The sequence below is a fragment of the Linepithema humile genome, chromosome 3 (assembly GCF_040581485.1).
Source record: "Linepithema humile isolate Giens D197 chromosome 3, Lhum_UNIL_v1.0, whole genome shotgun sequence".
NCBI classification, from domain to species: domain Eukaryota; kingdom Metazoa; phylum Arthropoda; class Insecta; order Hymenoptera; family Formicidae; genus Linepithema; species Linepithema humile.
This window is the reverse complement of record NC_090130.1, coordinates 6,900,002-6,916,321: the sequence shown is the minus strand read 5'-3', so window position 1 is coordinate 6,916,321 and position 16,320 is coordinate 6,900,002. Positions and strand designations below refer to the sequence as shown.

General features: G+C 42.5%; 1 protein-coding gene across 7 annotated transcripts in view; it reads left to right on the top strand.

Annotated features, from left to right (window-relative positions):
• Positions 1 to 16,320, top strand: part of ct (homeobox protein, cut) — a 137,579-nt gene that overhangs the window by 68,765 nt on the left and 52,494 nt on the right. For all 7 annotated transcript variants that reach the window (XM_067351917.1, XM_067351920.1, XM_067351918.1 and 4 more), the window contains one exon: positions 452 to 652. In XM_067351917.1, the coding sequence (XP_067208018.1) occupies positions 452 to 652 (201 nt within the window). The remainder of the gene's footprint in view (positions 1 to 451; positions 653 to 16,320) is intronic.

The following is a 16,320-nucleotide window of genomic DNA, read 5'->3' as shown; positions in this document are numbered from 1 at the left end:
TAATTTCAATTGCGTTGCAGTATTAAACTTCTTAGTTTAAAACAGTACAATCGCGTAAATTTTTAAGCGTCTATGTCTCGGCGATAAAACGTATAGTTTATTATTATTGGATCAAAATCGACAGAATTTTTCGTTCTTTTGTTAATTAGCTCTGAAAGTGTTCGCCGAATGTTTGCGAATGTAAAAAAAAACTCATACGATGCATTATATCGATATCGAATTGATAAGAAGTGCCATATCAGTATCATTCGTTTATATCGCATAATATATGGCGCGACTGTAATTTAACATAACGCAATCTTTGTCTCTCATGTGCTTAAGTAAGTTGATGAGAAGATTAAAAATGCGAGTTCGAGTTCTCGTCGAAGGAATTACTGCTGATATGTTATAAATCGCGAATGCTAACGTTCGCAAAACACTCATTATCTTCTCTCTCTCTCTCTTATTTCAGAGAGCAACTTCGGCGGAGAAAGAAATAGCCGCGCTGAAAGAACAGCTCGCCGCAACGAATGACAGCAATTCCAAGACTGAGGGACACCAATTGTCTCAGCCTCCGCAGGGAAGCGATCAACAGCAGGTACACGATGCCAGCAATCCCAGAAGGACGCCGAACAGCAACCTCGAGCAGGAGCTGCAGGCCAAAGACAAAGAGGTAAGTCGAATCAAACTTGAACCCTTCTGCTAAAATGTTGTTCTCTCACGTAACGTTATGTGAAATCTCAATGTTTGAACACTTTTTCCGTCTTCTCGATACTCAATACTAAAATTAATGGCTAATAATTTATTAAAAAAAAAAAAATTTAGCGCAATAAATCGTCTCTGGTCAAATTATTAGTAATAATATCTATATTTTCTCCGAAAAGTTTTTCTTAATTAATATCACCGTAGATTGTAAAATATCGTTGCTCGCGGAAGGGTTGATAAATCGAACGTTCGTTCACGAACGATCGCGCGGCTTAACCAACTAGGGGTTACAGCGTGCAAAACCACCGCGTGTATGTTAGCGCGATATCCGCGTGTAGACATGCGTGAGCCGCGACGTGTCGAGGTGGATGACTAACGTTGCTACTCGTGTTCGATATCCGCATTCGGTGGTTTATTGTTCCTCTCCTTCTTCATCCGCCTACGCATTCTGTTCTACGCAATCACGTCCGTATACCGCACGCATATCTGATACTCACCCCTTTATAATCTATTGATGCCATCACACAATTTCGAATCGTGTATATATTCCCGAAATTTTTCAATTAATAATTACAATTTCACAAATTCGAAATTTTTTAAAGTTTTTTCTAGGACTTAGTATTAGTATTTATTATTAATAAAAGAGCAACAAATATTCTATTAAATCTTCAAAATTATTTTATTACAAAGGATATTACAAAAAAATATGATTTACGGTTTCAAAGATTTCGTTGAAAGCTATTCACTGATAACAAGTGCTCCGTGCAACTTTGTGCAGAGGCTTATATTTTTTTACCGCAAATTATATTGTATATTGTTACAAAACGGAGACTAACATATGAATTATAAAGATAAAGGCTTGCTGCAAGTTTTGCATGGCGTATCGCATTTAAAGATAGCAGCATGATTGGCGTACAAACGGCAGGTAATGAATTCGGGCGAGCCGTTTCACAACTCTCGCGTGGCATTTTTCCCGCGAAAGAGATACACGATCGGGACCTAGATTCGCGATAAACGTTTCAAATTACTCCAACGCGCTGCCGCGGAACCACGCAAACTCCTGCTCGGGGCTATAAGTAGCAAACATGTAACTAATGATACCCGATCAGCCATCGAAATAGATAACGAAGTCAATTTAGAAAAGCGTCGGAGATTGCGCCGGTATCGCTCTCCAGCATTCTCGTTGCCCGTTAACCGCGATCGCGTCCCAGTTGAATAGGTACATCTCGATATATATTTAGTAACGACGGTATGTCGACGACTTTGCGCTCAATGCGCGGCATGTCTGGCCTTTCGAATCCGGTCACTCGCTCGGGTCGTTAAAGCGCCGGAATGTGGCGGACCTTTTATTACAACTCGTCGGTCCTGCGGGCTTTCGAACCTCGCCCGATAACATTATTGTATATTTATCGGCAGGGTAAATAACCGAGGAGGCGGGGGAGGGAGGTGGACGTGCTACCGTGGTTTTGGTTCTCGGTAAAAATAGCCGCGCGACGACCGTGCAAATGTCTCCGAGGAGTCGCGCTCGTCTAACCGCCCTCTGCAATCTCGAGCTGCAAGTGCGCAGCTGCCGTGCGACGCGGATGAATGGAGATAATGATGGTCATCTCTCACTTTTACCACCGAATATTCGATCTAATAAACTACGGTTGTCTCGTAGAAGAGACGGACGACTCCGTCTTGCATTTTGTTTTATTTAAAGACAGGGGGCATCGCGCGAGGTATGCCGAGTCGTTATGCTTTCTCGCAGATGTGCAATTAAAGCCGATTAATTGCAAGTACTTGCATAATTATGTGTAAATATATACTGCTGTGAAAATGGTTTGTCTTGTTGTGTCTAGCATGGCGCTAATTAAATGAATAGATTTGATTCTTTGACAAGATTTATTATGTCGAAAAATTATTAATTATATGCAAAGATATGTATAAATTGTTGGAAATAATATGAAATCCAAAGATAATGGCAATTCATAAATGCTACGAAAATATTTGTATTACATACTATAGCTTAATCTGCGAGTTGAAGAGGGCATATAGAGCTTTCCAAGTTAATAAATCTTCGAGAGGTAATATAGAATACGAATTATCCGTCGCTACTCGAAGCCTTTTTTCCCTCGGAAGTGGTCAGGAAGAGCCTAAGTGGTAGTTGCACCCTTTAGTGCCGTGCACTTTGCGTGGTTTACGAAGCGGCGTGCAAGGAGGTCGAGCCCGTAAAAATCTTGCGGTAAAGGAAGAGCAAAGCGGCGAGGAGGATGGGAGGAAGCGGAACCTGTTAAGGGTGTATAATGCGGAAGAGGTGAAAACGGCGGCGCGGAGGGGGCGGGTGAGAGAGAGAGAGAGAGAGAGAGAGAAAAAAAGGGAGAGAGAGGTGTACAACACGAGCCCTTAAACAAAGCCAAAAACACTTAAAGCGGCGCGCGCGTGAGAAAGGAGTGATAAAAACGCCGCTAAGAGTTCAATAAGTATCCTTCTTAGAGCCAATAACAACCACTCCTCCTTTTCTGTCGCCTTCAACCACCGCGTCCGCCCTTCCTCTGTTCCCTTTGCGCCCACCGTGTCTCCGCCGTCCCCGCGCGAGGAAAATCGTTTGCTTCGAAGCCTTCGGAGAGCCCGTTGTAATCCCGGAGCCGATAATCTCCGATCCCTCCTCTTGTCGACGTCGTATCCTTAGTCCTTGTTCGTCCATCCTCTTGTCTCCGCGGGTAGCAAGGGGATGGCGTTTCTGTTCTCGTGCCTTTTAACGGATAAGAATTTGCTCCCCGGACAATGTCTTTATTGAGAAGCCATCGCGCGCCGTGAAGAGCGCCGGAATGATTTTTATTATTCGTCGATTAAAGAGAGGTAATGGCAGTTTCAAGTCCCCCCTGAACGGCGGGATGATTTAAGGACGATAATGAGGAGTAAATAATGCGATAGTGTCTCCGAAAGGGGACGGGAACGTTTCAGAGAGGGGCGGTCGCGCGATACTCGGGAGTACGCCCATGAATTATGGAGACTTCAGAAGTACGTTAATTTATGACGGGTCGATAATTATATCAGACATGTGTCGATGTCTCTCCTCTATATATATGTACATCGCGTAGCTGGATCTTCTCATTATTCCGTTAATAGTTTTAGAAATCCGATACGTGTCGTTTGACTTTCTTGACTTACCTTTAACATTACAACATTAATAATTACACGAATTAAATATAAATTTCACAATGTCCTCGAACATTTTATAATACTAACATAGTATGTGTGAAGCTGGCGTATCATTTCGCGGAAACTCACAAATAATTAAGAGTTCTGATTTTATTTTCAATAGTTCTAGAGTTCCTGATAGTTTAAACAAATAGTTCTGGCCATTAAACCAACGAAAATGCCTCAGGACAAACTGAGACGCCAACTTCACGCAGCGTCTCACTTTGTCCTACATTTTCCTTGTCAATAATTGTTGGAAATTGAAAGATTTATAGTTCTACAAGAGTTCTAAGAAGAGTTCTGCCTTCTAAAAGCAAAAAAATATCAATAAAGATAAAATAAGAACAAGCGAATCCTTATATCTATAGATATACAGATGAGACGCCGGCCTATTTTCAAGAATTCTGTTTATTCCAACTTAGCTCTTGTATAGTTCTGGGCATGCACAATGCCTTTCCAAAAAGTTTTGATAGTTACAACAATTAGAAATTAAAAAAAAAATTATTTTGTTTGAATAACGTATCTTTTCGAGTATAAAGGTGAGACGCTGGTCGTATTTCGATAGTTCTATCGATTTTAAATGACATTTTGCGTCAGGCTGTAGTCACTTTTCATTTCTATGAAGAGTTCTATGCGTTATTAGAATGTTAATTAAATAAATTAGATCTTTTGAAGCGCTGGACGTATAAATACCGAGCTATCGAGGTGAAACGTTGATTGTTTTTCTACAACGTCATGGATTAAAAAATTTTTATTTTACTGTGTAAGTATATTATTTTAAATGTCCACGCCGTGATTCTGGATTATGCTAAGAACAAGATAAGTACATTTAAAACAATACACTTTCACACAATAAAATAAAAATTTCAAAATCTATGACGTAGAATAATGATCAGTCTCACCTCGATAGCTCAATATATATACGTCCAGCCTCTCGAGAGATCTAACTTGTTTAATCAACATTGTAATAACTTTTATGCATAGAACTCTTCGTAGAAATAAAAAGTGATTACAAACTGACACGAAATGTCACTTGAAATCGATAGAATTATCGACATACGACCAGCGTCTCACCTTTATACTCGAAAAAATACGTTTTTCAGGTAAAATAATTTTTTAAAAAAAGGTCTAATTGTTGTAACCATCAGAACTCTTTGGAAAGATATTGTGCATGCCCAGAACTATACGAGAGCTAAGTTGGAATAAACAGAACTCTTGAAAATAGGCCGGCGTCTCATCTGTATATCTATAGATATAAGGATTCGCTTGTTCCTTATTTTATCTTTATTGATATTTTTTTGCTTTTAAAAGGCAGAACTCTTCTTAGAACTCTTGTAGAACTATAAATCTTTTAATTTCCAACAATTATTGATAAGGAAAATGTCGTAGGACAAAGTGAGACGCTGCGTGAAGTTGGCGTCTCAGTTTGTCCTGAGGCATTTTCGTTGGTTTAATGGCCAGAACTATTTGTTTAAACTATCAGGAACTCTAGAACTATTGAAAATAAAGTCAGAACTCTTAATTATTTGTGAGTTTCCGCGAAATGATACGCCAGCTTCACACACACCTATACATACATAAATATATTAAGTATTTGACATTTCTTTGTATTTTGAGTGACAGATAAAGCTTAATAATGTGGAGACTGCTTCCGCGTATCTATCACTTGACTCATTGTCAGTAACGTGTACGTGTGCGCTTTCTAGTCTATTTATAGCTTTTTCATCACTTCATATCGCTGCCACGCGCAAGCTTCTCTTGTTTTTCGAAAAATATCATGAAACGAGACAGATTGTATCAGCTATCTTTTTCCGAGTGTGTGCTCTTGGCTGATAAGAATTATCATTTTATTCCTTATCAATCGACTTTCGATCAACAAGTTTCACATCACATAAAGACTGAATTTCTTTTCGACTGTAATTAAGCTTGAGTTAGCGATTTTTATTATGATTTTTTAGATTACAATTCAAAAGATTCCGCTCTCAATTATTGTAGTTTTTTTTTTTTTTTCAATTGGAAGACCTCGCGGTTTCTCAGCCAAACGCTTTGCTCGCGCGCACAAAACGTCGTCTTATTTTCCGCGTTTATATATATTATCCGCGGAACAAAATGGCTATAATTTGCGATTGTAACCATCTTTCGTGTCCCGCGACTCATTACCTCACACTTTAGAGTCACCAATGTCGTATACAAGCCGGTTGCCACCACCATCTCTGTCACGGCACGCCTGTAATTTCAACAAGACATTGTGAACGATCCACGCTGTCCCCGTGGCATCCTGTCCGTCACCCCATGAAGACAGGCTCGCGCTTCGCGCATTTAGATCGTGCGCTCCGAGAAACGTTCCGCTCGCCTCTCCGCAAATAAATCACTTTCGTCGCGCGTCTGAATCACGATCTCGTGCGAGCGGCACGAGGACGTTGCCAGAAAACGGTGGAGATTTCTTTATTTTTGGCGTTGGTTCCTTCAAGTCTGTGTGCGTATTATTCGCATCTGATATCTACAGAACATTTGTTGTTAAATTTAAATCCGATACGGACGCGTAACGAAGTTGTTCCTGTAATATGTAATATTGTTACGGCAGAAGTTTTTTCCCGGATAGGATGTGGCCAGATGTTAGAATCGTCACGACCGCGTAACATCCTATAAAACATAGCAATGGCAAAAATTAACGAGATGGACAAATCCGCGATAAGCGCGCTCGTTCGCGATTCATCGTTTCCGCTTCCTGTCGCGTAACCACGCCGCGCGATATTGAAACGATAAATATCGATGCAGGACGTGCTCCATTCGATGTTACAGTAGCATTTGTTGGCGAATCCTCGATTAGGTATCTCAACGGAATGAGACGCCGGCGATGTTTGCATTGCTTAAACCGTCGCGATAACGTTGGCGTTTGTGCAACTTTTGTGTCGTAAGACATCACACGGGATTCTCCGTGTATTCGGGGAACCTTCAGCACGTGTGCAATTACTATAGGTACATACCAAGTACATCGAGTGTTTCATTTAGATTTGTCTTCCGATGTGAACAACGGTTGAACAATAAATTACAGTGGCGGAAATGTTCTCAATGTTTAGTCTTCGAATTCCATCAACATTGGTGTCTCCGCGCCTCTGTTGCTGGAGGAATTGGATATAGCGGCAATGATAACATACGCGCTGCCGAGGTGGCAGAGGGCCTTCGGGCCTTTGTGTAGCTTGTGTCGCCGCGACAAATTGAATTCGTCACGGCTGCGGCTCTAAATCCTCGCTATTTTGTTGCTGTACTTATCTTCGGCATTTTGTAGCGACACCGTCTTATTCCCCGCAGCTGCTTGATCTTAATTAAACATCAGAATCTGGCAGCTTTAAAACTTGTAATAGATATTTATTTGTCCTTAACGCTCCACGTGCCGCGAGTCTTCGGTCGTAATTACATCGAGTTATCATAGGCATGCTTTACGAATGTATAAAGAGAATTTGCTCCATTTGTCAAATTAATACTAGTTGTATACAAGCTGCCTAAAGAAGAAGATTCTGACATTGGAGTTTGGAATTTTATGCGATACTAAGGAAAGTACAGGGACATTTGAAGTGTCGAACTCTTTAAAAAAAAGTCCTTCTACTTTTTTATCTTCTCGCGTATAACAATTGATCGCTAGTTTTTAAACGATAATTTTAAATTGCGGAGGATACGATTATTGCATAATAGTGTAATACCTATTTAATTTGCATTTATTGCAATTGGAAATTACTAGTTATTCAATCTGTCATCCATCTTCGAATGTTTCGCCGATTATCACGGGGTAATATACAAACGTGATGCATGCTGATGATTGACAATGATTGTTGCCAAAAGGTATGGTGGAAACTCAGTCATTTGGTCGTTGTAGCGTAACAAGTGATTCATTCTCGTTATCGCGCAATTGTATTCGAAAATATAATGGTTCTTCTGATCTTTCAATTCGTTAACAATAGCTATAATAATAACGCGGCAACGCGGGATTTCAATTATGTTATATTTCTGAGAATTGTATCACAAATGAGTCCTTAACGACTTCAGCGAAATTCAGAATTATTTTATTTCTGATCGTTTTCCTTCGACTCTCGCAAGACGTTTAAGGGGTGACAAAGACATGCGTGAGGAGGAAGAGTAGAACTTCTAGCGGCGTGGCGAGATGAAAGAGACACCGTGTTACTCGTGCCAACGCAAATACGCTCGGCGAGTGTTTCAAAACACGTTGGCTAATGTACCGAGCGCGGTAGATCGAAAAATAACCGACAGTGTTATCCACGCTTCTTCTTCTCATATCCTATTCGCGCGTGTCGTCCTGCGAAGATTACCACCGGAACAACCGTGCCGGCCTGCCATTCTGCGCGAAAGGCACAGCGGGACACCGCTTTCTTGTCTGATCTTCGCGCAATTGCAAGTGACTATCCATCCGAGGTAAAATTCAATGTTCAATATAACGTCATTTTCGGACGCGTTCAAATTTTTTATTTTATTTTTTCATTATTTAATATTTATATTTTATTATTATTTAATATTATTAATCATAACCATTTATATTTCAACGCGTGAATTGTTAGACCGAGTTTTGCTCTAAAATTTTGCCGGCTACTTTGCGAAGTGAAACATTGCTTATGAATGGAAGTGCAGTCGACAGTTTAAGATACCGAATTTTTTGTCGTTTTCTACTTCCGGCGTGAGTGTAGCGACGACGACAGTCGTCAGCGGCGGAATTTCTTTTCATCTTTCGCCTCGCACTTTGGCGATGCAAAATTATCCGCAAGAATTTCATATGAAATATTCAGTAGAAACAGATATATGTAATGAGGCAACCGAAAATCATACTGATTATACGTGAACCAACTTTGAGTAAATCAACTTTTTTTATTGATGATTTCACTATTACACATTTGTTAAAATCAAGCTTATTGTTTAACATTACAATTTATTTTTTCTCTTCTATATATAATTTATAATTTTTTAAATCCACGTCTTATCTCAACATCGCAGATTTATATTAAAATTCTACTACGCATATTAAAATAAATGTTAGTTTATATCAGTGCGTTATTATTAATAAAATTATGTTTAAATTTATTAATAAAATATATTTTTTTTTTAAATTAGACTAAAATTGAAAGTATACAATTTACAGATGCAGCAATGGATGCATCAGATAAATTCGTATTAACCAATCGGAACCTTCCGTATGTCACAATTTACGATCACGTAGCGATACGTGGATCGTGCAACAAGATATCGGTAACGGCTGCCATATTGGTAACGCCGATGATAGGCCCGCAAGTATATCTTTAACGATATTACCATATTTGTCCTGATAGGAAGATTTGCTGATAATTAGCGCGATAAGAAGCAATCGACTGCGCAATACACGGCGATATGGCGACAAACAATCGGGTCGCGGCCCGGACGAAAACGACAAATTTTATCGTGCCTCCGGCACGGCGATTACGTGTCTGTATGTACACGCTATACATATAACGGATATATAGCATATAATACTTATCCGCGAAGTATCCGCGGCGCCGTGAGCCATAAAACAGATTAGACTTACGTTGAACTGACAGATTCATTGGTGGGTGGAGAAACTAGAGCTTTCGCGATTGTGTAAGCATTTCTAGGAAAGATCGCAATTATGAGTCATAACTCATTTTTTAAATTATATGCAGTAACAGTTTCAGATATGCGGTATTAATTAACATGTTAAACGTATTCCACATTGAGTCATTATTTAAAAGTAATAAATTATCTACATATGTAACACTTTCATATTTTTTTTTATCAATTTCATATTTAATATATTTGAAATTAAGGTCTATAAACTTTTATCTAAATTTATAATGTGCGTAAACTGTAAGAGAAATTAGATATGCATAACTTTGAGGCACAAATGCAACATAGAATTTTTATAGACGTTACATCTGCATCTACGTCTCGTCGAGAATCCACCTTGCGGTATTCGCGAAAAGGATTCGCGGTTGCGTCGAGGCTTTCAAGAGGCTTTCGACTTGAGTACCGACCGGAGGAACAGGGAGAGGGCGAACGGTGGCCTGGCAAAAACCTAGAAATATTTTCACTCGAGCGAAAATGACGTGGGTTAGAAGAGTGCAACGAGTGCTTACCGGACTCGCGGCTTCTCTTGGCGATGGCTGGCTTATGCGGGACGTCAGGGGAAACCAATATCGTTAGATATTCATTTCGCAAGTTTCAAGAGTAGAATAAAATATAGAAACTCGCGATATAACTCGTCAGTTTTCCGTCCTCTTTTTAGACCAAACGCCAGGCGGTCCTCTGTTTTCTATCGTCGCTATTTGTCGCTCTTCCCTCGCTTCTTGTCGTCGGTTTTTTTAGCTGACTGATGATCAATTTCACGATTATCGCTGTTTGCTGGCATCAATGTTCAAAATCGTACATTTATAATTTGCATTTTAACGCTATCTCGAGAAATTTCTTGATTGCATCCCAAGTTGTTTTTGGCATCATTTAATGCCGGTTGATATCGATGTATCAACTTGATTACACACAAACGAATATTTCGCTGCGATACGGCTCGAAGACGAATAAGCAACGTCCTCAATCTATATCACCTAACCCACGACTGCAATCAGGAATGGCCGCGCTCTCGCGAGCGAGAGTTGTGCGTGTGTACACGGTAAAGGAAAAAAGAGGGAGAGGAAAGACGACCCGCATGCTCCATCATTGTCGGCTGAAACATTAATTAGAAAATCTGAATAATTAGGAACTAACTTTTGCGCGACGTGTAAAACTCGTTCCACCTCTCCCGCCCACGCATGAACACACTTACACAGGTACGGTGCGTGGTTGCGTCTGTTCCGCAGTCGCTGGGAGTCCGCTTCTCTCTCTCTCTCTCTCTCTCCCTTTCTCTCCGCCGACCTCAGCCGATCTCACCCTTCTGTACCTTTACCCCTTAGGTTTTTAAAAAAAGGTTCTCGAGTTCGAACCGATCGATCGACCTCATACTCTCCTCCACATCGAGATGCGTATCTGGTCACGGGGCTCGCTGATTGTATCGTAATTACGGTTTTAAATATACTTCATCGAGCACGCGAGCTTACGGACCCGGCGTTGGAAGAGGAGGAGAGGGGCGGGGGACGGCGGTCGGTCGGTGCTGGAATAAGGTAGAGGTGAAAGGAGACAGTTAATGCCCGTGCCCTTCGATTTAACGTCGGCACGAGCGCGCTCGAGGTGTATTGTAGGCGGCACGCTCTCCGGGGGTATGGCGGTCGGCCGGGTGGTCGATGGGGGTGGTAGCCCGCTCGACCACCTCATCGGTAGGCAATCTTTTCTTATCGGGTCACAGGAGATTTATAGAAACGAGCCGCGATGGCGTATTGTCATGACTTGGCCCCGTGCACGTGAAGCCGATCTGGAACGCGATATGTATGAGTGTGTATGTGTGTGTCCACACATACACACACACATACACACACACCGACGGCACGAGTTTATGTGCCGGTACGGCGGAAAGTAGGTACCAGATGGAATTATTACTCACAACCGTGACTAAGCCGGGCTTGAAAATTACGTGCTCGATCCGCAAAGACGATACACCGGCGAAATACACCGGCGCGGCCCTCTCTCTCTCTTGCGCCGATCAACGGATTGTGAAGTTCGCGATCGTTTGCGCCGCTAAATTATTTCTATACACGGAACTATACGCGCGGTGTATATAGATAGTTCCGACCAATCGAACCTAATGCATGAGATTTTCTTGCGCTACTTGCTACATTCTATACAGAAATTCTAGATCCATCGTGCTTATTGCCGAATGACGTAAGTATATTGGATCATGCTTGATTCTACTGCAAGAATCTAATTTCACTGGTATATTAAGAACGAGTATAGAAACACGTGATTTGACTTGAATCTTGCTTGAATACGTCTGCTTTTTTTTTCATCTTGTGAGAATGGATTTTATTAAAATTTTTTATTTACGACAATTAACAAAAATTGCGTATTCAAAAATTCATAGGAGAAAAGATTATCAAGTGTTTTAATCAGCTTTACTAGCCAACGGAAAATAATACATAGCGACGGTTAAATTTGCTTCTCCAACCATCTCCTTTCGATCGACTTTTTTCACATTGGTCTGCCGGCTATCACGCGTCTTCCAATTCCACCGAAGAAGATAATACCGAAAGGATGAAGCTCTTGTCGGCGTCCTGAACGCGCGTTCGCGTACGCGAAACGGAAGAGAGTACCGACAGAAAAACGGCGGCGTCTCTCGAAATTAATTCTTTTTTTCTCCGGGAGATAAAAACCTAACGAAGCCGCGCGCGCGAGCTTTATTACGCGAAAGCGAACGACGGAAGAGAGGTATATACGAACGGAAGAGACGTAGGTGGAGGCGCCGAATGAGGAAACGGGAGAGGAGAATGGGAGAGAACGGGAAAGAGATAGGGACACGCGCGGGGAGAGGGATTGATATAGGTGGTCCTGGTGGCGATGGCGATGGGACGAAGGGTGGACGCGGGGGGCCGGAGAAGCACCGTGGGGCGGCCGAGGGCAGCGGCGGGGGGCGGCCGAGACACAAATACGCTGAAAATTAGATTCATAACTTTTCTGCTGCGCTTTCGCGGCGGAACGACTAAAGGCTGCCCGGGCTAGTTAAAAATTCCGTGTGCCCGCGAATATCAGTCCCTGCCTGCCCCTCCGCCATCTCCTCTTCCACCTCGTCTCCTCATCCTCCATCGTCCGCCTTCTCTGCAAGCATATCTGTGTGTACGCGCGTGCATGTATATATCTATATAAAAAATCCCACCTCCGCCGTACATGCGAGAGGTGGTGGGTTACCCTCCTGCACCGACACCCTCCTTCTCGCTCTCCTTCTCCTTCTCCTATCCTCCCTCCTCTCCTACGGTTCGCGCGCACGGTTATATCCTATATCTTTCTCCACCTACAACCTACACGCCTCCATCGTCCAGACGGACGACGGGAATTATCTCCGTTTTTCCGCAAACGCGATTAACCAGAAACGTCGTTCAGCAAGCCCTCCGGGCCCTCTCGACCGGCAGGGATATCCTCCACCTCCTCTCCGCCGTTTCATCTCGCTCGTTCCTCCTTCGGCTTTCGACTCGACTCGACTCCGCCGATTGATAATTCACGATTAATCCTTCGCGAGAGCGGACTTCTCTCCCGCGCCGCCCCGAGGCTGCCTCGAGTTCACGGCGAATTTCGTGGCAGCCGATAATTTCGTTGTACTTGAAATCCGAGACGCGGGAGACGGACGAAAAAAGGGATGCGCGCTTCTTGCTGCGAATTCAGACTCTAACCGACGAGAATCGCGATCGAACGGGGCTGAAGCGGGCTTCCTATGATAACGAGCGGTGGTTTCTGCGGTTTGCGATTATCGATACCGCTAACTTCCGCGTAATTGATAGCTGAGCTCCAGTTTCTTTGCTAGAAACAAGTTGTATCCGTGATGAAATATGATAATAATAAGCATGTTCTTATTACATTGCATTACTACGTATGAGTAATATCTTTTATTTGAGTAATATTTATATTTTTACGTTACGTTGTGCATTTTTGTTTTGTTATACTTGGACTATTCTATATTTTATGCATATATTTTTACATTTTTTTCTAGACAAATTGTATATATATATTTTTATCTTAAGAATATTTGGAAACATATTTTTAACAATATCTACCTTCGAAATATACACATTTATATATTTATGCATACTCGGCACGTAGCTCGCGCAGCTACAGTGACATATTTATTTCGAGCGAGAACTCGTCACGGGTCGATGGTTATAATAATAAACGACGACGTCGACGAAAAACGGCGAATTGTCACTAGCATTTCTTTCATGATGAAACGCGTGGTATTATCCGCGACGGGTGTACATACGTTCGAACGTTAAATGTCAATGTGTATGTGCGATCCCGTCGATTGGCAGAGTGTCAAAGCCTCGTTAGCTGACTCGCGAGATGTTTGCGCGAAGCTTAGAAATATAGAATCGAAGGTGTAATAATAACGAGACATTCCTTGGCGCGAACGGTACGCAAGTAAACTATGCGAAATGTTAAATAAATCGAACAAATCGAAGGTGCCGCGTGATAAACGAGCGAGAGAAGTATTTGTAAACATTATTTATTGACCCTACGCAATACGTAGCTAATGCATACCTAATGCATTTAACATCGCAAGTCTCCCGGAATTGCTACGATAGCGTTTTGTAATCGCCTGAATTATTTCGACGCAATATTTAGGCTGATGTAAAATACTTCCTGTTTATCCGCGCACAGTTTTATTTTTCAAAAAAAAAAAAACAAAAAAAAACAAAAACAAAAACAAAAACAACATATAAATTATTTATTGAAATAGATGCGAATAAATTTAGAGTGTTGAATCAAGCTCTTCCGTAGTATTAATAAAAATTACGCGTGCTGCAAAAATATGCATTTTGCCCACGAAAGCGGTTAACATGCACGAAGGGATATCGGCAGATAAAGACGAGATATCAGAAACGCTTGAAACTGCGGATGAATCTTTTACCTAGCGTCCAAATTGCTTGGTTCTTGCGCGTCTTTCTTCATCCGAAAGGGAAATCCTCTGCAAAGCCGGTGTTGTATCGAGCCCCGATGAGGACATAACTTATCAGTCGTCCGGGTTTTCCATGATGGAGCCCTCTTGGCTCCACCTTCGCTTTTACGTCGGCACAAGTATATGATATTTAAAATTAATCCTTCCTTTGTGTGTGCCTGCCTCGCTGCCTGCCCGTTCGCCCGCTCGGCTGTCTGTCTGTCTGTCTTTTTATCGTACCGATATGGAGTCGTATAAATTTTACTCCATTATTCGTTCCGTTCGCGGTGAGGTCGGGGGAGGGCAAGAGGCGCGGAGTTAAGAGAGACTCGGGTGGAAAGGGGGAAGAGGGAGTTAGTAGGAGCGATGGAGGAGTGAAAGAGGAGAGAGTGGTTTGATTCCGGAAGAAGGGGAGCGACGGTTCGTCTTTTTGTCTTTGCCGATATACCGTGAGGCTTTCATTTCGAATCCTCAATCACCGCCGGTGATCAATCACAATTGAACTCGAGCGATGAGGACGCGGCGGAATAAAAAAGGCAAGGAAACAGCCCGAGCAAAAAAGCGGGACGAAAGATATGGCGAGGCGTCAACGCTAATAAGGCGCGTACTGCCTGATCTCCTGTGCATTAGATGTATATATTTGTGAGTGTGATGGTGTATGTGTTTAGAAAAGACACGTAAGAGCGCGTAATAAAAAGCAGATTACATTCGGACGGAATCGAATTGTGCTAATCACTTAACACATATTCACATTTTAGATCTTTCGAACGATGAATTCCAAGTTGAACTTGACTTCTGACAAGTTTGGAAATTGTATCAGACAGAATCGCCCGACGCGTAGATCGTACAACGTATTTGCATCGCGGATAAGAATACGTAGAAAGTCGCGACGTGGAAATGCCACCAGTTACGCCGACATTAAGTAGTGATGCCCGCCGCAAGTCAGACGGCAGACCGGGAGGGATGAGGATTCGCCGGGCGCGTAGGATCCGAGCCAGGAGGTGGAGAAGGTGGAGGCGGCTCAGGTCGGTCCGTGAATGCCTTTTGATGCTACTCCACCCACGATCCAAAGGATAATGCACAAACCAAAGGATAATTCCCGATACGGGGACGAAATCCGAGCGGAAGAGCGGGAGGAGGAGCGGGGGGCGGGTGGCGGGGGTTGGGAAGCAGGGCGCGGGGTGGTCGGGGCAAAAAACTCTTATTTAAAAATGTATTTACCGTCTGGCTCGCAAGAATCGCCATCCGCCTGGAAAGTTCGCTTTTTACCCTTCTGCTTCGTGTCCGTGTGTACGTATGTGTGTGTCTGCGTGTGCGTGCGTGCGTGTATGCGAGTCCGCTTACCGCTTTATCCGCGGAGATGTAGAAATCGTAGAGGGACGCAGATACGGGGACGACCATCTACCCATTCTGATCTACATGTGTGCGTGTGCGTGTGCGTGTTCGTGTAGACGTTTGCCAGCGACTCCTTCGTCCGTCTGTCGCTTTTCCGTGCTTGAACGCCAGACCGGCGAAAGCTTTTCAGATCGACGTGGAGGCACGTAGATTCGAGACCGAAGCGACAGACAAAGGGAGGACTGATAACCCTCGATGTAACTCGTAGCAATCGTGACGGATACGTGAGCATCATGTACGGGAGCAAAGATTAAATTGTTTAACTGCAATAACAATATAACTTTGTTACAACGAAACTATAGGTTTATAATGCCGTGAAATTGTAAATTTTTTAAAATTCTAATTAATTGCACTCGAGATCCAAGATTAAATTTCAGCTCGTTTAGCGTAGCAAAAAGTTAATCCTTCTTGATATCAAGTGTCATTTCTATCCTTTCTTAATTTTCTAATACAAACTTTCGGTTCGCCCCGGAGGGCATCAAAGAGTTCAGTTC